The sequence below is a fragment of the Phocoena phocoena genome, chromosome 10 (assembly GCF_963924675.1).
Source record: "Phocoena phocoena chromosome 10, mPhoPho1.1, whole genome shotgun sequence".
Taxonomy (NCBI): Eukaryota; Metazoa; Chordata; class Mammalia; order Artiodactyla; family Phocoenidae; genus Phocoena; species Phocoena phocoena.
The window spans coordinates 96,434,062-96,457,292 of NC_089228.1; the positions used below are offsets into that span (position 1 = coordinate 96,434,062).

Here is a 23,231-nt window from a genome sequence, read left to right on the forward strand (position 1 = left end):
TGGTCAGACACATGCTTCAGGAAGATTAACTTAACGTCAGTGGGGATAGATGCAAAGGAAGGAAGACAAAGGGAAGGTGAAAAAACTGATTAGGAGGCTATCACATAGTATAAATAAGAGGTAATGAAAGTAGGAACTGAGCAGTATCAGTGGGAATGGAAAGAAGAGTATGGATGCAAAGAAAAAAAAGAGTACATTGTAAATAGCATTTATGAAAAATATGGAATAAAGCCTTACCTGATTCTTCTGTATCTTGTTCATCTATTAAACCTACTGAGACGCCTAAATCCACACATTTCTTGCTATGTGTCTTGGACTTCATGTGTTTTGTCAGATTTCCTTAAGGGAAAAGAATGTTTACTAAGCTTACATAGTATTATTTTGCTATTGCATTTGTCAACACTGGCAAATTCCATTCCTATTTCAAGTGAAAGTACAGATTGTGGTTATACAATTCCAGTGACTAAAATTCGCTCAAAAAAGTAATACTGGTATCTATAGGCTGTAATAACCTTGTTATTAGTAATAATCTCTCTCTCTTTCAAATCTGCCTCCTCAACTTTGATTATGTCTACTTTTGCCTATGGTTACTATTCTCTAGTCCCTATTTATTCCTTAGAACATCTTAAAGTCCCTTTCAGATTGCACTATGATCTGTGGTTTCTGAATTCTCCACCAGTTGTGTGCGCTGGCTTTCCCTCATAGTACTTTATTTCCTTGCACATTTTAAAATTTTTATTGTAAACTTATCTTCAGCAAGATTGGTTTCCATGGAGTCTTAAGTACCCTGGGTTGTAGACACATCTCTATGGGTCAGCCTTCCAATTGCTTCTGCCTGGGACCTTAACAGTTTCATTACACTAATCCTGGATCCGTCTGTGAGGTTCTTTTGGCATGGCACAGGTATAGGGTTTTGCTTTTTAGCAGGTAGCTTTTCCCCCACATGGTCCAAAGTCACTGGACAGGAGAGCCATGCTTATTTCAGAGGTCGCAGATGCCATTCCAGGACCAGCATTAAACCCCAGGCCCGTGGGCATATATCTGGCAGCATTAAATCCCAGGCCTGTGGGCGTATATCTGGCTTGATGTCCCTATGGACTTCTTTTTTTTTAATATCTGTTCACCATGCTAGTTTGGAGTTTCCTTATTTTTGGTGGCTGGGAGTCTTTCTTTCTAAATTTCAAGCTTGGCCATCTATTTAAAACTACAGTTGGTTGTTGTACTATAAATAGTATTTCTGTGTGTTTGGAACAAGAGAAAGAATTTCCTACATTAATTTTACTTCACCATACTGACTACAAGTCTCATAATAGTATCCCTAGAGGTGTGTTTCCTCTGGCAGCTGGTGTACACCTCTGGAAGTATCGCCAGATTAACTGGGAACCACTGGGTGTGCTGGCCCCAAGTGATCATTAACGCAGGGGGAGAGCTCAAATTCTCTTGAGGATACCAAGCAGCTTGAGTAGATAAGGCCACACACACAAAATTGCCAAGAACGGAAAATTGTCTCTTTCGAAAATAAAATCTAAACTCTGAGTTTGGCGAGCAGGGCAAGCTAGTATTTCAGAATAAACCTTCAGCAGAGCTAACAATGTTTGAATCATTGGTCCAGATTTGAGTCTGCAGTAGCTGAAAGACCTGCAAAATCGCACTATTTATAGAGCCTCACCTTCACTAAAATTGCACTAAGCCCGTGGGACTGGTCACGCCCGTTTAGGCCAATTCTTGCACTAGTTAATATGCACAGCATCCCAGAGCTTAGCGCTTAAGGGGTTCAAGTGTAAGAGAGGGCCCGGACCAGATAACGTCTAAGATCCAGCAAACCTTGACCTCTGTGATTCTACAGATAACGCCCGGCTTAAATGACTTGGCCATGTCTGACATTTACCTTAAATGCACTTTAAAAATAAAATATGAAGCAAATATGGCAAATTATTAACAATTATTAAAACGTGATGGGCATACTGGTGTTCATTATGCAAATATCTACTTTTCTGTATGCTCCAAAATTTTCACATTAGAAGTTGTGAAAAATAGTTTTCCCATCTTATTGTAGCTGAAATTTCCACTTATTAGTCAAAACACTTTCTAGTATGATGACAATATTATAAACCAAATCACAAGGTCCACTAATAGTGCTTTCAAAATGCTTTTGTTCCCTAAACAGACAGCCATGGAGGTCACTTGCTTTCTGAGAAGTTAATGTATAATTGTAACTAGGCAGATTTGGGAATATGAGTTTTTAATAAGCATATTTTCTCATAACTTGAGCTATTACTTATTATTAACCAACTTCTTAAATAATTTAAAATAAAACAATTTGCATTTCAATGTGCAAAATATGTACATTCAAATGCAGATATCCCCTAGCAAGGCTGTGCATTAACTTAACAGATAAATTTTCCAACAGACTTAATAAACATTAATATAAATCTTCTGGAAAGCATGAAAGATTTTGTTTCTGGGTTCCTATAGCTATATATAAAGTCCAGCTTTCTGTGATATAAATGGAACTAAATCCTGCAGAGATGCAAGCTCGCTGACGGAGCTGACTGACCTTTAAAGCAGAATAGTGAAAACAAATCAATTAAAATTATTTTGAAAATGCATTCATAAAATAAACCGAGAGGACAAATGATGAAGTACAGATTTACGAGCATTACCATCAGAAGCATCAATTTCTAGGAGGGCAGATCATTCCTTTGATAGTACCATGCTATCTTTGCATACTCCTATTTATATAGCATGCCATTACATCACTATTACCTTCTGTTAATAACCAGACACATTCAAGAATGGGACAACAAAGTAAATCAGAGTAGGGCAAAATTTACAGCCTAATCTAAAAACAAGTCTTTTATTATTTAGCTACCTTTACAAGGTACTATGGAATCTGTTTGACATATATTCCTAAAAGGTAGACTTCTACAAGGAAGCGACCATAAAAAAGAGAACTGCCATGCCGAGAATAGGGAAATACTGAATTTCTAATATTTTCTTCACCAGTCTGCTTAGCTAGGGTAGCTTTCTTCAAATAAGTATTTATCACATAATTCCAATGAATTATCTGACAAAACAAAAAAGTTAATGTAAATTCAGGTATCCAGCACATTTGAGAAATGAAAGACATGAAAACTGCTAACATATACTGCTCACTCTTCAAAGATCATTACGCCCTGTCCACCATTTAACAAACATTTATCTAATATTTTACATGATGTTGGCTTGAGTTATTTCATTAGGATTAATACTTGATGATTCATAATATTTTTCTTTGCCAAGAAATCTCTGTAGTTTCATTTGTTTTCCACATCAAAGTTTTCCTTCCTTTCTTTGCCCTTACTTTATAAATTTTCCTGATTCCTTTTCCTCCTTCTTTTGAGAAACACCCATTTCACATTATACCTGGATCCTCTTTTATTTGGTTTGGTAACATCATTCTGTAACTGGTAATGTTTTATTTGTAATATTGGCTTATTACTGGTCTCCTGGTCTCACACTGGAACTTATTCAACAGACGGACGTTTCTTAATCATAGGATCAACACCAGTGTAAAAGCAGTAAGTTGGGTTAAAAGATCAAAGCACTTAATCCTATCAAAGCCTTCACACAAGATCAGGAAAGTCATCCTGAAATGCACCCTCCGTTTCCAGAAGAAGGTTCTATACCACAACCTAAGAATGACAGAATTAGGGTCCCTTCTGACTTACGATTTCTTGAAACTTTAGAAATATTCAAGGCTACCTGAAGAACAGTTTTGTTTTTTCCCCCATCATTCTTGTTTCAGATTTTACTGGCATTTAAGGAGAGCTAATTTGAAGCTATTTAGTTGCTACATACTCTTTAAATGCCAATAAATACTGGCCAAAATATAGACTAAATTTTGCTAAAGAGTTGATCAATGTTTAAAACAAAACCTGCAAAGACAACCAATATAATCAGAAAAAAAAGCAAATGTTAACTGAAAAGGTATAAAAATAATGTAGTTCTATAAAAAAATATTGATTAAATATTTTTCACAGATTTTGTCCTTTCAGACAAATAATTTTATGATTATATTGCTTTGTATTTGCGAGATTCTTACTTTCTAAAGGGTGGTATATGAAATTAAAGCCTCAAGCAAGAAATGTTTGTATAATGATTCATCAACAAGGAACCTAATGGAGAAAGCAAACATTTTATGATAGTGTATTTATTCATCATATGTCACAGGAAATTTGTAGAGAGTAAAAATACCTTAACTATAATAAAGGCTTACAATTTAAATAAAAACATATAAAGAATACAGAAATGGTACTAAATATAATTTTAATTACTAGTTCTGAGTTCCACAAACATTAAATAGTACAAAATTTAGAAAGCTTTTGAAGCTGATATTCAACCGTACTTCAGTAAAAGAGCTTCATGGGAAAGAAAAAGCAATGGCTATGCACGAGTAATATTAGATGATAAAACATGACTGTAATCAGTATAACTTTACTGCAGTTATTATTTTAATTTTTTCTTTAATCTTTTAGCACTGAAATGCGTCTACAATGTGATCGTGAAAATTTCTTTTTTTCTTCTTTAGCTCCAAAGTAAGTATTTTTGAAAACGTGTTAGTCACCACGTTATACAACTCTAATTTGGGAAGTAAAAGAAAAAAGGGCAGCTGCTCCTTTTCAAATGTCATATTTATTACGTACATGCTAAAAGTGTGTAATTAAAAACTTTTTCTCAAGAGGTCTAGAGATATATAAAGAGATATAAGACTACGATGTTGACAAGATGTAATTTATATTATTCTATTTAAGCTACTGCATCCTTGGTCAAGGAATACGTAAAGTTGGGTCTTGGCTCTACTAACTCAATGCATATAATAAAGGACCATGAAGCGATGTCATCTCATACCTTTAGTCTTAAAGGAGAAGTTACAGTAAGTGCAGTGGTAGGGGCGGACATCTGTATGGGTTCGTATGTGTTTCTTTAACATGCTAGGTTTCTTACAACGGATTCCGCATTCTTCACAAATGTACTTTCCTCTTCCCCTGCCTCGGACATATACATACTCTTCATTTGATTTGTATCTAATTTAAAGAAAAGGAAAATGAATAGGGCAACTGGATACTATGTCTTTGAGAAAATACTGATGATTGAAATTCAACCTAAAAAATAAAACAAGGCACAATTTTTACACTCAATAAATATAAAAGTTATGCACATGTAAGTAACAGAGTATTCCAGCTTTTCACATCAACACAATATTCTAATAGCTACTTCTTATCAAACAACTTTATTCAATACCGAGTTTAATTTTAAAATAGCTCCTCTAAGTGACTGCTCTAAAAGTTTTCTTTATTGTTAAATTCAATCACAGCTACAAGTACTGAAATATTTCTGAGTTTCCTTTTAACTACAGTTGGCTTTTACAATTTTTCTCACAACCGAATTCACAGAAGACATCAAACAGGCAATGACTCGTCTCTTTTAGAGCAGATTTTTTCAGTTCACTCCTTATTACGAATCAACGTGAAACGCAGGGTTCACTCTGCAAACTCAGCGCTCAGCTGCCTCCTAGAACCTACAGTGTTTTCTAAATAGTCGTCATTTTCTTGATCAAAATGGCATTAGTTAACATAATACCTAACATGTATTTTGCCATGAAGATTCTGTTAGCAAGCTGAGAAACCTTGCAACGTTTATATAAAATCGGCACCGGTAAGTCTTCATTCACATGAAAGCAAATGTACATTTTAAAAGTAAGTTTAAATGTACATTTAAGAAGGAAAAGTTGTACTTGCCCTCCATCAAATATTTTAATTCTTCTTGGTTCACTTTTGATTAAGGAATTTTCTTTATCTTGCTCACTGTTAATTTCAGAGGCATCTTTATTGCTGAATTCAACTACTGTGGACTTTTGATTACCTAATGCTCTCTGAAAGGGAAAAAAAAAAAAGAGAGAGAGACACTAATTTAATAAAACTGAAAACACAAACATGCTAGTGTTTCACTTGGCAATTAAAACATGGCAGAGCACAATGCATGCGGTTAGCTTAATGGAAGGCATTTCAAGGACGTAACAGCTTTAAAGGTCATTGCTTTATCTCCTCCTTTATCTGTCTGAATCACAGCAAACTGACACATCTCATGCTACTTTAAAATCCCACCACATTCCACTGACACCCCCAAATAAAGACTCTACAACCCTCCACCCTGGTATTCCACGAGTTTAATTTGAGGAACTCCTTTTAATAAACTAAATAGTCTTTCTTATAGCTAACGAACCACTCAGACTACAGTTTAAGTATACTTGTTAAAGAGTTTATTATTTAAAGATGGAAAAGAGCTAGTTACCCCATTATGGTACAATGTCTCATACTCCTGAAAAACATGACTAACTTCCCTTCAACATCAATGCAGTGTAAAGCTAGAGCCGAAGCTCCATTTCCCAATATTTTATTTTCCCCTGTCTCCCATCATTTTAAACCATAATTACGTTTCCTCGCTATATCCTGAATATATCAAAAGTTATCAAAAGTTCCTGAATACTGATAACTGTGAATTATAGGTCAGGTCAAAAGTTAGGTCTTGGCCTGATACTACTAAAATCTCTAGAAAAAAAGTACTGAACATCAGAATAACAAACAGTGTGTGCTTTTCCTACGGAAACTCTGTAGTGACGCAACCTTGTGATTTTATACAACCGCACTATTTACAACCTCTTTTCTCACTCCCCAGCCTACTCTGCTCTCACATATCCTTGTGAGGCAGCCAGCACTGGTGGATCACATCCCAGTGAGGAAGGACATGCGTAGGGTTAAGTCACTTGTCCAACGTCAAGTGTTAACAGCAAGAGCTCAAACTCCAGTCCTCTGGCCAAGCCCAACACAAGGCACAACTTTTCTGATCAAGGTCCTCTTTGTTACAAACTTCCTTTAAAAATTACACCACCAAGTAGAAAGCTATCATACTGCGATGACATAACAACAGTAAGTGACAAGAGAGTATGTGCATCATGGACCCAGGGGCCTATGTGGCCTCGGGAAGAATCCCCTGGGAAGGCCCTGTCCTTACAAACCCAGGCGTAAAGAAAAGCTGCTGGCCTGAGTGTCTCAAAAAGGTGGTGTGAAGAGGTAATGACACTGACCCTGACATGTACAAGTGCAACTGTCTCCTCTTTTTCTGGCAAACACATCAGGTTTGGAATACACACATACCTTTCCTTGACATTATACCTCTAACAGTAATCCTATTTCTTACCTTCTTCTCAGTACCAAATTCCCACTTATCTTTTGCTCACTTTCTTGCTATCAAATCTGACTTCTATTCACCAACAAGCTAAATGTCAAAATATTTACTACTTCCTTAGTTTATATGTTTGACCGCTCTATATACACTGTATGTTGTTGACACCTTGCTTCTCTTAGAAATGCTTTCACTTTACCATCGACCTGTTCTCTTCCATTTTGAATTATAAATACATGCACATTTGCGTTGTGAGTTAACAGTCAACCCAGTACCGAGTCCTCCACGGCCACTTGCCCATATAACTCCCGTCTCTGGGACATTAGAACCCTTCAGTCCAGAAACCATGTCAGTCTTCATCTTTGTTTGGCCTCTTGGCTTGAACAACTCTCTTTAAAATATCTTCTTCCTTGATCTGTGTGATACCACTTTCTCGTAGTCCCCCTCCTTCCTTTATGAACAATCTCTCTCATCTCCTATGTGGACTTTCTTCATCCACTCAAGCCTTTGAGTAGTAGGGATCTCGGGATCCATTCCAGGCCCTTCTCTCTAAAGGCCTCATTAATTGCACCTATGCACTGAACGATCTCTACACCTTCCGCCCGGAGCTCTCTCCCAGCTCCAAATCCAGACGTGCATTCCCCAAGGCATTTCTACCAAGGCACTTGGTACTGAAGGAGAGCCCCTTTTCATAGGCACTTCAGGGACATACATACATGAAGCGCTGTTTAAATTCTCACGCTCAAGTCTCATTTTCCATCTGACTTAGTAGATGTAGAGTCTGAGCGTTTAAAAATTAAATTCTGAACGGTTCGGATGCACCCTCCTCCACTGGGAAAGCATCAAAGGCTCTCTACCACCATGCGCACTCTTTGGTCTTTATCTACATTTCCAACTTCAAATTACGTCAGTGTTTCAAACTTCCAACACCTTCTAGCCATGTTGGACTCCTCGGGGCTCTTTAAATGAACTAAGTTCATTCTCACTTCCACAGCACTTGGCAGACTATTAAAATTTCTCACTCTTGTTTGCCTGAAAAAAAAAAAAATCCCTATTTTTTTTTTTTTTCTTTTTTGAAGACTCAGCTGAAGTATCACTGCTCTTGGAATATCTTCCTTGTAACCGCACTTCCTGCTCAAGCTACTGGCAGTGTTAGAGACTTCCTTCTTTGATTAAAGTTGTAGGCACTTCTACTACAATACTGATACTGTGGTATTTTCTTATTGATAAATAAATATTTATGAGCCTGTATTATGTGCTCGTGAGCCTACAGAGATCAAGAACTTAATCTATAATTCTGAATGTCCGGAGTCCAACCTAATACCCTCATCTATTTATTCTCAATCATTTAAGTGATTTTTCCCCATTTCATAAAGCCAACAACTCTAATTATAGTTTTATTCCGCAAATAACCCCAAATCATCGTTTTACGACCTTACTGTACAAATCCTGACCAAACCAACTTGATCATCAAGTGTACAGTCACTTTGTGAATCTTCTCTCTAGTACTAAGACGATTCTCAGAGCTACACAGGAAGAGGGCTGGGATCAGCACAGTGAGGGGAGAGTGGTCAGATTTGCATAAAACAAGGATGAATGGGTCTCTGCTTCTATTTTTAAATGAAATAGAACAATCTCTAATATTCACACCTCTGTTCCCCTTCGTTAGCAGGGATAAAGCATAAACATAATCTTCTCTCACCTAACAAGAAAATCAAACCTTAGAGGACTCTGGGTAATCTTTATCAGTATAACTCCCCGGGTAAACTTATCATTCCTTTCAAATAACTGTACACTTCGAAAGCACAATTTGTCATTCAAAATTAAAATACAACCTCCGATCGAAATCTCTAAAGGCATCCAGACATGTTGGAACTAACTTGCACAAACTAGTTTTCAAGATAAATGATATTTCAAGTACCTTGCTTAAGCTGCTTTTCCATTTGCTTGAATAGACCAATAAATCTGACTTGAAATGGGTCGTTATTGCTTGACAATATAGAGATTTTCCGGTCTTCTGTTTTGAGTTCAGGAGAGAAAGAGCCACTTTGGTAGGCAAGCTGAGTGGATTTGGATCACTGGCGTTCACGGTCCAATCGGTGTAGGCCGAAGTTTTTTGGTCGTTCTGGGGCAGGTGCAGGGCCTTCTGCCTCAACAGGTAACACCACGTGAAGCTGGTTGCAGTCTTCAGGCTGGGGAAGGACGGCTGCTGTGTGTCACTGGCTTTACATGCGGAAGGAGTGGTGGCTGCTGACGGACTCCGTTCTTGGATGTTCGCTTCGTCGCCTGGATTTTTAACCCCTGGTGACTTCCTTTCTTGGTTACTGTCTACATGTTCCGAAGAAGAAATGTGAGTTTTCTCTGCAGGGACAGCTAAATTTCTAACTGTCAGAGTCAGCGATGTGGCCGACGGGATGCTTTCAAATTCCTGCAATTCTTTTACAGGTTCTATAACCACAGGCTTGGAGTGTCCTGATGACAAATTATCAGCTGGTGAAACATCCGTCAAACGCAGAGCCTCGCTACTAACTTCAGGGTGAGAAAAAATGTCCTGTTCCAATATCACAGCTTCAAGGGGCTCCGTAGTACAAACCTGCCTCACCAGAACTGGCTTCTTCTGTTTACTAACTTCATGAGCTCTTGAACTCAATGCTTCCAACTGTCTAGTATCTGTTGCACAAACAGCTCCATTTTCATCCTTGGCTCGCTTCTGGTGCTTTTCCATGGCAATGTCTAAACTATTTGCTGGGGACAGCATTCTTTTACTTGAAGCTGAAGATTCTTGCTGGGGGGAGAGTCTACCAACAGACATTTTCTGAGTTACAGGCAAGGATTCTGATGGAGACGAATTTTGGCCCGTCTCTGAAATAACGTTCTCGCAGACAAGTTCTCCCTCTGGGTTTGGCAAAGCATTCCGGCGATCGCATTGCGACTTTGGCACGGGATTTTGTTCTTCGCTGATTGGCACCATACTATGATCAGCCTGGCCAATCGGCTGACTGGATAGATCCTGGGTCACTAGGATCTGCGGCAGAGCTGTGGCTGTGGCGAAACAGTACGCCGGGACCCGACTCTGCAGATGCAAGGGCAGCGCAAAGGATGCTGGCACCTTTGGCACCTGACTGCCGAGAGGCCCGACCTGCAGTGGTGGCAGAGGACACGAATTAGACGTGGCTTCTACTAACTTGGCTGGTAATGTCAACGAGGTCGCACGATGGCTGGCCCCAGCTGGGTCTGAAAGAACTTGCTTTGGCAGAGGATGTACAGCGTTAGAAGTGCAAGGCTGGGTCGAAGGGACCACCTGACACTGAAGTTGGTACTTGGGAGCAAAGCAATCCTCACTTTTAGAAGATACATGTCCACCGGGGCCTGCATCTGCTTTGACACTCTGTGTAGACACCTGCAGAGACATCTGTGTGTCTGGGAGGCTAAGGGGCACGTGGATTTGATTTAACAAATGGATACCAAGAAGCTGTTGAACAGGAAAGATGCTTGGAGAGTTGGAACTTGAAGTTTCTGCTCGCAGATCCTTAATCTGAGTCTGGGAGTCCAAAGTATTTGCAGGAAACTCAGGTGAAGGTGCATGAGTGAGCTGAGGCCCCTGAAATGGCACTGTGTTCACACCAGGGCGAGCGATAGTTTGCAAAGAGGATGGGTTCCCAGGAGATAGGTGACCCTCCGGAGTGATGTTTAAAGAGATCTGCCGTATCAGTGGGCCTCTCCGTCTTTCCAAGAGAGGCACGTGCCCGGCGACCCCCATGCCAGAAGGGGATGTCGGAGGCTGCAATTCAGCAAGCGGTGCTGGCTGAGGCGGAGTGATGCTTCCACAGTCGAATGATTTACTTCTGAAATCGGAGACCTCCATCGACATCTGCAGGCAGTGAATCTGTTCCGATGCAGCGCGCCTCATTTCCCGGTGACTCCCAGGAACGTTCAGGGTGTTAGAGCCAGGCGGAATCATGAGAAACTCCGCTTTATTCGGAAAATCGATTTTGGGGGAGGCCTCAGTCTTAGAAACGTCCTCTACGTCTAAGGAAGCAGAGAAGCTCGAAGTGTGAGATAAACTGCTCTCCCTGCTTAGACTCCTGGAGAGAGTGGAGTCCAGGCTTGACTCGGCTGAGGAGTGCTCGATCTCGGCAAGACGGAGCCTCTTCTTTTTGGGCGGCAGTTTCTCTGTTGGCAGTTTGGACAAGGTTTCGCTCCGCTGAGGCCAACTGAACTTCTCAGACTTCTCCTGATCGTGGCCTTGGCCTTCCGGGTCCCGATCTGGCTCTTCTGTGACCAGGATTTCTGGGACTTGGATGTTCTGCTGCCGAACGAGTCTTGAGGGCTGTCCTAACACGTGTCGCTCGCCTGAGATCTTTCTGGAACCTTCCTGAAGTTCCGCTCTCAGAGCATCATCGGACAGTGCAGGCTCGGCGGGCTGAGACGTGTTCCGGGGCAGGCGGCCTTCCTCTTGGGAAATCCCTCTTATGTGCAGAGACCCGGGCTTCCCTGTTCTCAGCTCCTGGAAAGAAATGGGGGAAGCGCCTTCACAAGACTCCAGCTTGTCAAGCGCACCGGGTCTGCCCAGCGAGTTTGTGTGCTGGATGACGGAGATGCCGGCCCCGTGTCTCTTGGGCTCTGTCCTGTCCTGGGCAGCCGAGCTCACCTGCTCTTCCACGACGGAGGACGGCTTCGGGTCCGGGGGCTGTTCGGGGCCTCTGGCCACGAGCTGAATCGGGGAGCTTTGCAGCTGGATATTTCTAGGCGGCTGGTCACCAGTTATGGCAATGTTCTGCTGAGACAAACTGGGAACCAAGCCCCTCGCGCTCTGAAACCGGAGGCCCTCGGAGCTCTGGGGAGATGCTCCACTTTCGTTTTGCTGAAGTTCGTCGTCATCTCCGACGCTTTTCATTTTCCTCCTTTTTCGTATCTGGGGCGTCTGCTCCCAGACCCCGGTGGCACTGGCGACCCTGTAGTGCAGAATGGGAGGCTGTGCGCCGCTGGGCGCCAGGCTGTGCTCGGGGTCCCTCAGAGCTACCTTGGTTTTGGGTCCGTGCAACTCTGAACAGTAAAATTTCTTATGGTTTTCAAAATTTTCCAGTTTCCTATACCTGTTTCTACAGGTCTCACACTCAAACATGGTCCCTCGCCCCTGATGAGACTTCTTCTTCTCCAAGTGTGAACCCGGGGCCGGGGGCTTGCTTCTTGCTGCTGTGGTCTCACCAGCGGGGCTGCCTCCGTGATGGCTCTCGTCCAAGGACTGCCCGGCACCGAGAATATGATTTTCATTTGCCGAAGAGTCTTCTACTGCTGCTTGTCTGACAAGAGTGCGGGGATGTCCATTTTGGGGCACAGAAGTGTTAGGTCCTGGTACAAAGACATCGTCGTAGAAAGCACCAATTTTGTCGTCAAAGGACTGACTTCCTCTCAGTGGGTGTGGGGGAGGGATGATGCTCGCAGGTACTGCTGAGTACCCTGTGGTAGGCATAGAATTACTTCTGGTGATGGGCAGACAGTCGAGGGAAGGTACAGACAGAAGAAACACTTGCTTTGATTTCTCTGTGGGAGTGAAAGGGGACTTTGGTATATCAGAGCTTGAACTTGTTCTCCGTCCCATTGGTTTTAAATCAAACTGGAAAGAATCCTTAAATATGTACGATTTGGGGGAATCGATGCTTCCCCGTCGGGAGAGAGAGGTTCTCCGTGGCTTTACACTATCCAGTTGCTTGTCATCTACCAAGGCTTCGTTGTCTGAGATGAGCTTTGATATCCGTTCCTCAAGCGTTTTTGTCGCCAAAGGTGGGCGCATCTGACCTGGGAGGAGTGACGCTTTTTCACCTGCTGGAAGGGCCGAAGCTGCTGGTGTGTTGACACGAGGTGCAGAAGACCCATTATTCTTGTTAGAGTCCTGCTCTGGGGTGGGTAACGTTCTGGCAAAGGGGGTGGGTGGACTCACTGTTTGGTCGGCACTTTCAGAACGTGAAAAGTAACCCGAATCCGTACTTCCTAAACTGCGAGGACTCAGGAGAAGTTTTCCTTGCTGCTCTCGGGAGTAATCGGTGGCCTGCTGCCTTTGTAGCTGGGCATGTACCGTTCCCACGTGAGATTCCTGTTTTCCCTCGGGCTGACTCACATCGCCCTTCTCGTGGGACCTGTCATCCATCTCCAGGGAGCACGCCCAGGCTGAGTGGGACAGTATACCGGTTACCTGAAGGTCTTTCTGTTTCTGTGCACTAGGAGGTTCAGGCTTGGAATCCGTAACCTTCGGGCCGTCAGCTCTTAAAGGGGACACACTGATGGGGTGGACCACAACCTTTGGTAACTCTGTCACAGCCTGCGGTTCTGAAGATCTGTCCTGTAGTGAAAAGTCACCTGCCACAGGATCTGGATTGCTTGGAATGGAACCCAATTTAGGTAAAGCTTCCGAGCTGGATGCCATTTTCATTATCTGCATGGGCTGCAGGTCCACGGAGCCCGGGTCGTTCTGCCTGTCATCAGCTGCACCCTCCTCTTCGCTCTCCCCACTATCTTCCACATCCGAATGGAGACTAAGTGCTTTGGGGGACTCGTGAGGCATGAACAAGCCGCCAGCATCTGGCTGCAAGACGAGCCCCAGTTTGATAGTGTGTGCATGGGATTTTTTGTGCTTGTAGAGGTTACTTTTAGTCTTAAATGAAAACCCGCAGGTCACGCAGGGGTAGGGTCGCTCTCCAGTGTGGGAGCGGATGTGCTTTAAAAGCACACTGGGCTTTGCACAGGCTCGATTGCAATACTCACAGATGTATTTTCCTTGTTTTTTTGGCTTCTGATCTTTCAGAAGAAGATTGCACATTTGTTCCATGCTGTGGTTAACAACAGAGGCGACAGGAGTTGAGTTGTAAATTGGCGTGGGGGGTGACCGCGTGGAAAGGGCGGGGCTCACTGACAGCGGCGAGGCAGCATCCACTTGCTGGTTTGGAGGAGAAACCTGAGTTCTACTGGAGGGTGAAGTCACGCCTACGGATGACATCACTGCTGCGTTACAGACGTGCTCAAGTTGGGCGTTCTCCTGATTCTGCAGACTCGTGAGTGATCTGGCGAAACCCGAACACGCTGGAAGCTGCTGATCTTGTTGGCCAGGTTTAGAAACAGAGAGTCCGCTTGGATTATACGAAGGAGAAACGGCCTGAAGTGCCGCTTGGTCGTTCTTCTGAGCGGCAGACACGCGCCCGGCGTATGAGGTCCGAGGAGGCGGCTGTGATTGGGCAGCCGGTTCTTGCGGGGTCGGCTCGGGGGCATCCATGGGGCTGTTGTTCAGGTGAGAAGGGGGTCGTACAGTTTTATTTGGTCTCAGTTTTTCGCTCTTAACCGCACAAGAGGAGCCCTTTTGTGACAAGGTGCTCAGTTCTGGCTCCATGGCCTTCAGTAAGACATCGAACGCGGTGTTTGCATACGAGGAGGGTGGGGGGCTGCAGTGAGAGGAGATACATTCACGGTGGTCAGTCCTGCTTTTACCGGACAGAGAACTGGAGTCACATTTTCCCTCGGGGACACCGGGCTTGGCAGGGTCAGAGCCTTCCGACCTCCACCGGCGTGGCTCGGATGGGTGCTGCAGAAACGAGGGCTTCTTCGGGGAGACAGACTCTTGCAATTTAGAGGCCTCGGCAATTATCCCAGGGGTTTCTCCATTGTGTTTGGTAAACTGCTTCCCATTTTTTACAGGACTGTGATTCTGCTTCTTGTGGGACTCCGCCACGCTCTGAAGAATGGCAAAAGATGACTCTTCTGTATTTTGTTTGTGTTTTGCCTGAAGAGGATTTCTCAGTGGGGATTTTGGTATTTTTTTCAGGTGATTCTCGGCTACAATCTTTTTTCGTTTCACGCCTTTAAGTGATTCTGAAGTTCCCTTAATACCAGCCCCTAAGATTTCTGTTCAAAGAAGAAAAAAGAAAACCAGTTGGTAAAATGGTATGTACACCAACTATGATGCTTTTAGATTAACGTTATGATCACAATGGTGTTATGACAACTGAAGAAGGCAATTTAAAGGAAAGCCGGTTTGGATAAAACTGCATTCCTACATTCTGGCAATATTAAGAAGGCTGGCCATCAACATCTGTTGAAACAATCATGCGAAGACCTTAGTGCACATTTCTAGAATGCCGTGTTCCATTCTTGACCCCCTATCTCACCACAGTCCTGGAACCTGCTGTTTCAAAACTAAATTATCCTCCCCCTTCACCCTTGCAGCTGAGGACCCTACACAATAGTCTTAAGAGAGCTGGCCCACAAAGAAGAAAATTCAAGCTTTAATGCTGGGTATTTGTCTTATCACATTTAGTATCTTTTTTTTTTTTTTTTTTTTTTGCGGTATGCAGGCCTCTCACTGTTGTGGCCTCTCCCGTTGCGGAGCACAGGCTCCAGACGCACAGGACCAGCAGTCATGGCTCACGGGCCCAGCCGCTCTGTGGCATGTGGGATCTTCCCGGACCGGGGCACGAACCCGTGTCCCCTGCCTGCATCGGCAGGCGTCCGGACTCTCAACCACTGCGCCACCAGGGAAGCCCTAGTATCTTTTAAAGCAAACTTCTCAGCAAGTTTCTACATAACAGTATTGCTCCAAAACAGGCAATACTGATATTCTTAGGAGAACAAAGGTTACTATACAATAATTTTTAGACACAGACACCTCCGATGATCATGGGATTTTCACTGATAGAACCGTGAAGAACTGCTAATATAGCAGTTATATCAATCCACAGAAAAATATGAAAGTAAAATAATACACTTACTTGTGGTTCTTCACCAACAAAAATTTTAAAGTCCTAATGTTGTAATGGCCCTTAGTTTTAAAATAAAAATCACCATTTTAATTGAACAAAATATTCAATGGCTATGTTTCTTTGCCACTAATGATAGGTGAGTAGGTAGACAGACAGAACTTATAACAGGAGAGAAGAGATGAAACTGCCTCCATTTCTTGCTGTGTTGAAATAAATCACCACTTAAATGGCATCAACCACCACCATCTCTGTCAAGTATTGTAGTTTTGAGCAATAACTGCTTGCCATAATTTCGTTTGTTTCGATTTGTTGGATCCTCGGGCACGTAAACAAAAATTATTCAAGCTTACATTACTTACTTGTAGAAAAGCCAAATACTCTAATTCCTCATTATTTTCAAATAGCTGTTACAATGTACCTATTAAAATTTCATATTAGACCAAAATGTCTATACCAAAATAACCGCTTTGCATTAACAGAAGAATTTACATAAAATAAAATATTCTGGTCATCTTGTGACATCAGTTTATGTGATTTCATGTATTAATTTAATTAAAAAATTGCATACTAATCCACTAAAGATACATTTACCCACCATAATCAGAAGGGCAAATAAAAGGGTGTGGGGGGGTGTCTCATGATGAAACTATTTGAGCTAAAGAAAAATAGAAAAAAAAGTATCATATTGTTGATACCTCTACAAAATGATGCTGAGCAAACCTTTTGTATTCTTCAACCCACTCATTTATAAAATGATGCTTCCCCAGTGGTTTTCCCTCTTCAGGATGAATGCGATAAAGTCAGTGATGTACTTTATGCCTCTCCTTAACTATACAAGAAAGCAGGCAAAACGAAAAATGATGATCAGCGTCTCGGGTGCGTCGTTTCCCTACTCACTTCCCGGGAGCTCGGAGGTGGGTTGAAACAAAAGTGAGAGCCACTAGGCTGTTAAAATAAATACAAAAGCAGAGCCCAGCAGCCACCTGGAGGAACGGCAGTTCCCAACTCAGGCAACTGTCAGAGCAGAAACACAAGAGATTCTTTAAAAATGTGCCCATGCCAAGCCCAACCACAACCCTATGCAACCAGAGCCTTGGGTGGGGTAGATAGGTTTATTTTGTTATGTTTTACATACTTTCTGTAATAAGATTTTATTTTTAGGTAAAGTTATGTGTAAAAAAAAAAAAAAAATTAAGCAATGGCTTACACTCCAAAGAAAAAAATGCAAAAATTCAACCCACAGCTAAAACCAGAAATACCACATTAAGTTTTTTTTTTTTTAAGAAGATGTTGTGGGTAGGAGTTAATTAATTAACGTATTTATTTTTGGCTGTGTTGGGTCTTCGTTTCTGTGCGAGGGCTTTCTCTAGTGGTAGCAAGCCGAAGCCACTCTTCATCGCGGTGCGCGGGCCTCTCACTATCGCGGCCTCTCTTATTGCGGAGCACAGGCTCCAGACGCGCAGGCTCAGTAGTTGTGGCTCACGGGCCTAGTTGCTCTGCGGCATGTGGGATCTTCCCGGACCAGGGCTCGAACCCGTGTCCCCTGCATTAGCAGGCGGATTCTCAACCACTGCGCCACCAGGGAAGCCCCACATTAAGTTTTAAAGGGAACATTTTATGTATTTTTTTTGTTTTAAGAAGTACAATTCAACTTTGTACTTAAAGAAAATGAAGCTGAAGTGAAAAGGAAGGAATGATTTAAGATCCCTATTTCTTTATAGACATAATTCCTCTAAAGTTAAGAATTTGAAAAAACACATTTTAAACAGATTTTACGAACCATGTTTCAATTTTAGACGAAGACGGACTCATCTCTCTTTGATGAATGTTTATAACATTTACATTCTATTTGCATAGTTGTTTACTCTTCCTTCTCTATTTGAATTTTAAGACCTGGTGCTAATATACCATTTCTTTCCTTCAAAACTTTGCACACTCCTTTGCTTTCTGGCAATGAAGCTTGTAGAGAGAAGCCTGCTGCCAGCCTGACTGGTAGTTTCTCCTCCTTGAGGTGACTTGCCTTTTTTCTGCCAGCATATCTGCAAAAAACCTTTATTTTCAAAGTCTAATAACATAACTAGAAGTCAGCTCAGAGTTAACCACTGTACAACGTTTCATTTTTTTCCTGGAACACAATGACCTCTAAAAGGAAATTCATTTAGCTTATTTCAGAAAATTTTTCTTTTATTATTTCTTCAAATACATTTTCTGGCCAATTGTTTTCTTTGGGGTTGGCTCTTTTACTTTACTGACATCAGTTGTCTTTATGGGGCTTCCCTGGTGGCGCAGTGGTTAAGAATCCACCTGCCAATGCAGGGGACACGGGTTCGAGCTCTGGTGTGGGAAGATGCCACATGCCGTGGAGCAATTAAGCCCGCACACCTAGAGCCCAGCAGCCCCCACTCGCCGAAACTAGAGAAAGACCGTGTGCAGCAACGGAGACCCAACGTAGCCCAAAAAAAATGACCTTTGTGCAGGACCACCCTTATGATGATCTAAATCTCTTCAATCTTTTTGTTTTTCTCCTTCGCTCTTTCTAGAATTATCTAAGGCTTCTTCCCTTACATCAGTAATTTGATTTTCAGGCCATTAAAGTCCTTGCTGTTTCAAATTCATTTAATAGTTTTGGACTGACGTTGCTCTGTTCTCATTTTGTTCCCTAAGTTCCACATTGCCTATATCATCTCCTTTTACTGTCTCATATTATATTTGAACTGTTGCTTTAATAAATTTATGTTCTTATTAAGTTCAATGCTTAAAAAAAAGCTTCTGTTTCTGAGGTAGTATTTCCTTTAAGGCTGAGTTTTTGGTCTGTCTTTTCACATTCTCTCTGCTTTTCTATTGCCTGAGATCATGGGGAATCACAGGGAGTGGCATTCAATGGAGAATATGTTCCCAACAGTGTTTTTCTGAGTTGTGTTCACTCTTCTAAGATTTGTTGGATCTCCTTTACCAGGGTTCACTCCCCTCGTTCAAGGGATAACGTCCATTCCATCATGGGTGGTTGGAAGGGGATGACCTTCGATGCTGGATTAGTCTCTACAGGCAAGGAACAGGAGGGGAGAGGGTGGTGGAGCAAATGAGACAGATGTAAAGAGGGAAGGTACCAGGCACATCTGAGGTGAATCCCACGTTATCGTTCTAGAGGTGGAATTAAGGCGAGTTGCATGTGATCGTTACTCTCCATCCCTTGGGTGGAGTGCACAGAGTGAATGGCTAAGCCTTCTGGCTAGGAATCAGAGATACAAGTCTCCTCTTGGGAACCAATGCCCTGAAGTGTGAGGTAGCAGACCCTCGGGTCTTGGAGAATCATACGCTCAGGATAGTTTTTTCAACTCAACTTAATCTTGATTAATTTCAAGCATATCAAAGCGTGACTTGAGTTATTTTCTCCCGCCCCCTCATGTACAGGAAAGAATGTAATAATCAAACATTGTGGCTACGTCGACAACATACGGTATACAGTTACCATAGGCCATGGAGCTAAGAGAGGGTATAGACCAGAATGCCTCAAAGCAGAAATACAGCCTGGGGTGGAAGATGGGAGGGGAGCAGCTCTTTACCACCGATGCTTAGGTTTTTCATTACTTTTAAGGGCAATTTGTTACTTTGGTAGACTAACATGAAAATAAATTAAAGGAAGCAGAAAGAAAGACCGTGAGACAGTGGTGGAAGGTGTACAAGGATGATGCCTTTTTAATATGCTCACTCTCCCACCTCCCAGTGCACGGGCCTTCCCTCTGCCTCACGGTACAAACGCTGCTTTATAGTTATCACCATATGATTCCAGAGCTGCTGCTTTTTACCAACACTAGGGCTGGACATCCTTGGGGGCACATAACCCTCTTTGTGTGAATGATGAAGCACAACCCTCTTTCCTTACACAGTGAGAATGCACACTCAGATCAGGAAGTGGGTGGGAAAGGTTCAAAGTCAAGGTCGACCAGCTGCTGTAAATTATATTCTGGTCAGCACGCTACTGGAAATGGCTGACAATCAGGCAGAAATTCTGAGGCATCAACAGGTCAGAAATCCAAATAGGAATTCATTTAAAAGACACAAATCGCACTTAGAAGAGGGACCAAAATTGGCAGCATAGCCACTGTCAGAATCCCTGACTTGTTGGGCTTTATAAACAAGCCAGCTCTCCATCAAGTAGGAGGTTGAGAACAGCTTGGAGAGATTGCAGAGGCCACTTGACTGGAAAAAGGTGAATGGTTAGGGAAATAGGAGCTAAAGTATGACAAAGGATATTCTCACATTTGGATATTCTCAAGTATGGTGAACTACAATCTAACAGTGTGTTTAAAACCCTGCCTTGACTGAGGGTGAATATCTTTTTCCAACTGACTCCAAGACACATCAGCGTGAAAAACTTCAGATCTCTCTTAGGACTTGGGGACACAAGCACCACCTGTTTTCTAACAATTGACGGCATACTGTGTCAGAGAGTCAAGAGATCAGAGGTAGGGGGACCATTTAGAAGGCCTTTCAGTCGTTCATGCAAGAGTTAAAGTGCTACCTTGAACTCACGTAGTGACAATGGGCCTCTTAGCTGATTCTCAAAGCAAGAAAGCCTGAGAAAGGTTTGCCAAAGATTCTGCTGAGGTTTCCTGTTCTCTGGGAGGACTGAGCTAGTTTGGGAAGGGGAAAAAACTCAACTCACTTTCCATTCCACCAAACCTCAAACTCAATATCCATGTGTAAAATTATAAATTGTAGCTGCAGACCCTGGATTAGAAATTTTCAACAGGAAATGGATAGGCTAATTATGGCACAGCCACTTAACATTATACATCCATTTAAAATAATTACAAAGATTACACAGCAATGTGAAAATTATGATATATTAAGTATATATGCATATTCTTTCCTTTACCTACAGAGAAGTCTGGGCTAGAGGCGTAGATCTGGGAGTACGTAGTGAGTGCTGTTTTTATAAAAGTACAGAAATGATAAGCCACAGAGAATAGACAGTAGAGAGAAGTCTGGCATCAGAGGCTTGGGTAATCCCTATATTTAAGAGTGAGCTAGAAACGACAAGAAACAGGGAGTAATAAGAAACGTAAGACAAAATATGTGACAGTGAAGTGCTCAGGAAGCCAGGGTTTAGAGACTTACAAGGAGGAAGATGTGGGCAACAGTGTTTAGTATCACATTCAGATAAACAGGACGAGACACGAGGCTGCTGGGCGTGGGGGGCTGTTATCTCAGAGCAGTCGTCACTTGGGTCCAGGCGGTAAAAACCGTATCACAAAAGGGCAAGGAGTGAGGGAGGGCCTGGGGTAGAGCAGGCCAAGCAAATACAGACCACGCGCTGGGAATCTGGCTGTGAAGGGAGGGAGAGAGAAAGGCAGGATGCCAGTACCAGAGGAGAGGAGGTCATAGCAAGGTTTCTGTAGGATAAGGGGTGTTGAGTGTGCTTATAAACAGGAAGTAAAAGTCAGCAGAGAGAAAGAGACTGAAAATGCAAGACAGATAACAAATAAATTAATGTGAAATGAAGAACCACACTGGAAGTATAGCATCCAGGGACCGACCACGTAAGATATGGGAACAACTAATTTCACTTAGCAAGCGACAGAAAGCCACATCCATCTCCAAGTTCTCCCCATTCCTCACGGAATGGAATTCAAACATCTAAGACACCAAAAGACAGCGTGGTCCTCTACCCAGCTTCCCAAGCCTCCTCCACACCGTTCCCCTCTCCTCACTATGCTTCAGCCGTGGTGGGTGAACTCTGATGCCTCAACAGGCCTGTCTCCTTCCTGCCCCTGGGAACTTGGACTCACCATCTCTTGAAAAGCCTTCCCTACTCTCAACTCTAAATGCCGGGATCACTTTCAACCTTTAAATCCTAACATCAGTGTTACCTCCTGTCTACCTGCCTACGTTAGTTGCCCCATATCGCCCAAACCCTGTTTATTTTTCATAATTATGATCACAATCTGAAATGCCCTATTTATCTACTTATATGTTTTGTCTACCTTCTGATTAGAATATAAGATTTATAAGATCTTATGTTTACTATTCATCCCTATACATCCAGCCCTTAATAGGTGTTAAAAAATATTTGCTAATGAAAGAATTCTCTGAGTAAGAGAAAATAAGGGATGAATTTAATATCAGGCAACCTATTGATATACTTCACCACATCAGGAAGAATAAATGAGAAACTCACATGACCATTCTGAATAAGGGTGAATGATATTTAATAAAATTCAACATCCATTCTTGCCTGAGGATATAGAAACTCGAAAAGCATTGCCCTGACCCAAACAGTAAGAAAAAGCCAGAAATATCACAAAAATCAGAACTTCTCTTGAGTTCACCATAAAGCAGAATCACAAGGCAACCAAACAGCCTGAACCCCACAGAGGGATGTGTGGACCAGCTCCGCTGGGGCAAGCAGGGAGGAGAACGTGGAGGAAGACGTGCCAGCCTTGCGAACGAGTGAGAAAGCATCACCCCAAATTGCAACAAACTGCTGGAGGTTGAGCGTGGGGTGGATAGGCCTGGCCTTGGACACAGGGGGCTTCACACCCACACCCAGGCTCTGTTCTGTAGGCCTCCCCCAGGTGCTCATGGCGGGCAGGCGGGAGGGGCTCAGCTGCCACTGCAGAAAAGGCGCCAAGCCCCAGGCCCTGCCTGAACACCTCTCTGATGTGGAGCAAAAGCCTGAAGGCTTAAGCTGCTGGGAAAAGAGCAGCAGCCTTGGGTAAAACCCACTGTGACTTGAGGGAGAGCAGACCAGGAAATCTCTATCCCAGGGGAGGTAGGAGACTGTCCTGGGACCAAAATCCCATTCCAGTACAATGAGAGGTCTGCTACCCTGGGAGAGCAGCAGGGAACACGGAACTGCCTCCGACTAAGGCTGCACCAGGATAAAGAGCAGTCCTCACCTGCCCGACGACAGCCTTGCACGGCGTTCTACTACGAGCAGAGGGGCAAGGAGGGGGAGACCCCATATCCCAGCATTGCTATAAGCACAGGGAAAGGGCAGGCCACTGATAGAAGAACTGGAGGCCAGCACGGTGCACTGAAGATAAACACAGTGGACCAAAATCCTAATGCAGCCCCACTCCTGAGCAGGTTGCCTCAACTCCCTACCTGATGACCTGACAGAAGAGCAGTGCCCATTGCCAGCTATTAAAAACTACTGAACTCAGTATCTACTGTGAGGCACGCACTTTCCAAAATTCAATAAAAAATTAAGATACGTGCACTATCAACCCACTGTCAAGAGACAGAGCAACCAAA

The 23,231-nt window shown here is 42.9% G+C and overlaps 1 protein-coding gene across 1 annotated transcript in view; it reads right to left on the reverse strand.

Annotated features, from left to right (window-relative positions):
* HIVEP1 (HIVEP zinc finger 1) overlaps positions 1-22,939 on the reverse strand; it is a 44,670-nt gene extending 21,731 nt beyond the window's left edge. Inside the window, exons 1-7 of the mRNA XM_065886010.1 lie at positions 22,874-22,939; positions 22,347-22,587; positions 20,851-20,901; positions 9,146-15,117; positions 5,781-5,914; positions 4,891-5,066; positions 238-339 (exon numbers count right to left, since the gene is read on the reverse strand). Coding sequence (XP_065742082.1) covers positions 238-339; positions 4,891-5,066; positions 5,781-5,914; positions 9,146-15,117; positions 20,851-20,901; positions 22,347-22,587; positions 22,874-22,939 — 6,742 coding nt within the window. The remainder of the gene's footprint in view (positions 1-237; positions 340-4,890; positions 5,067-5,780; positions 5,915-9,145; positions 15,118-20,850; positions 20,902-22,346; positions 22,588-22,873) is intronic.
* Between the last annotated feature and the right edge of the window lie 292 nt (positions 22,940-23,231).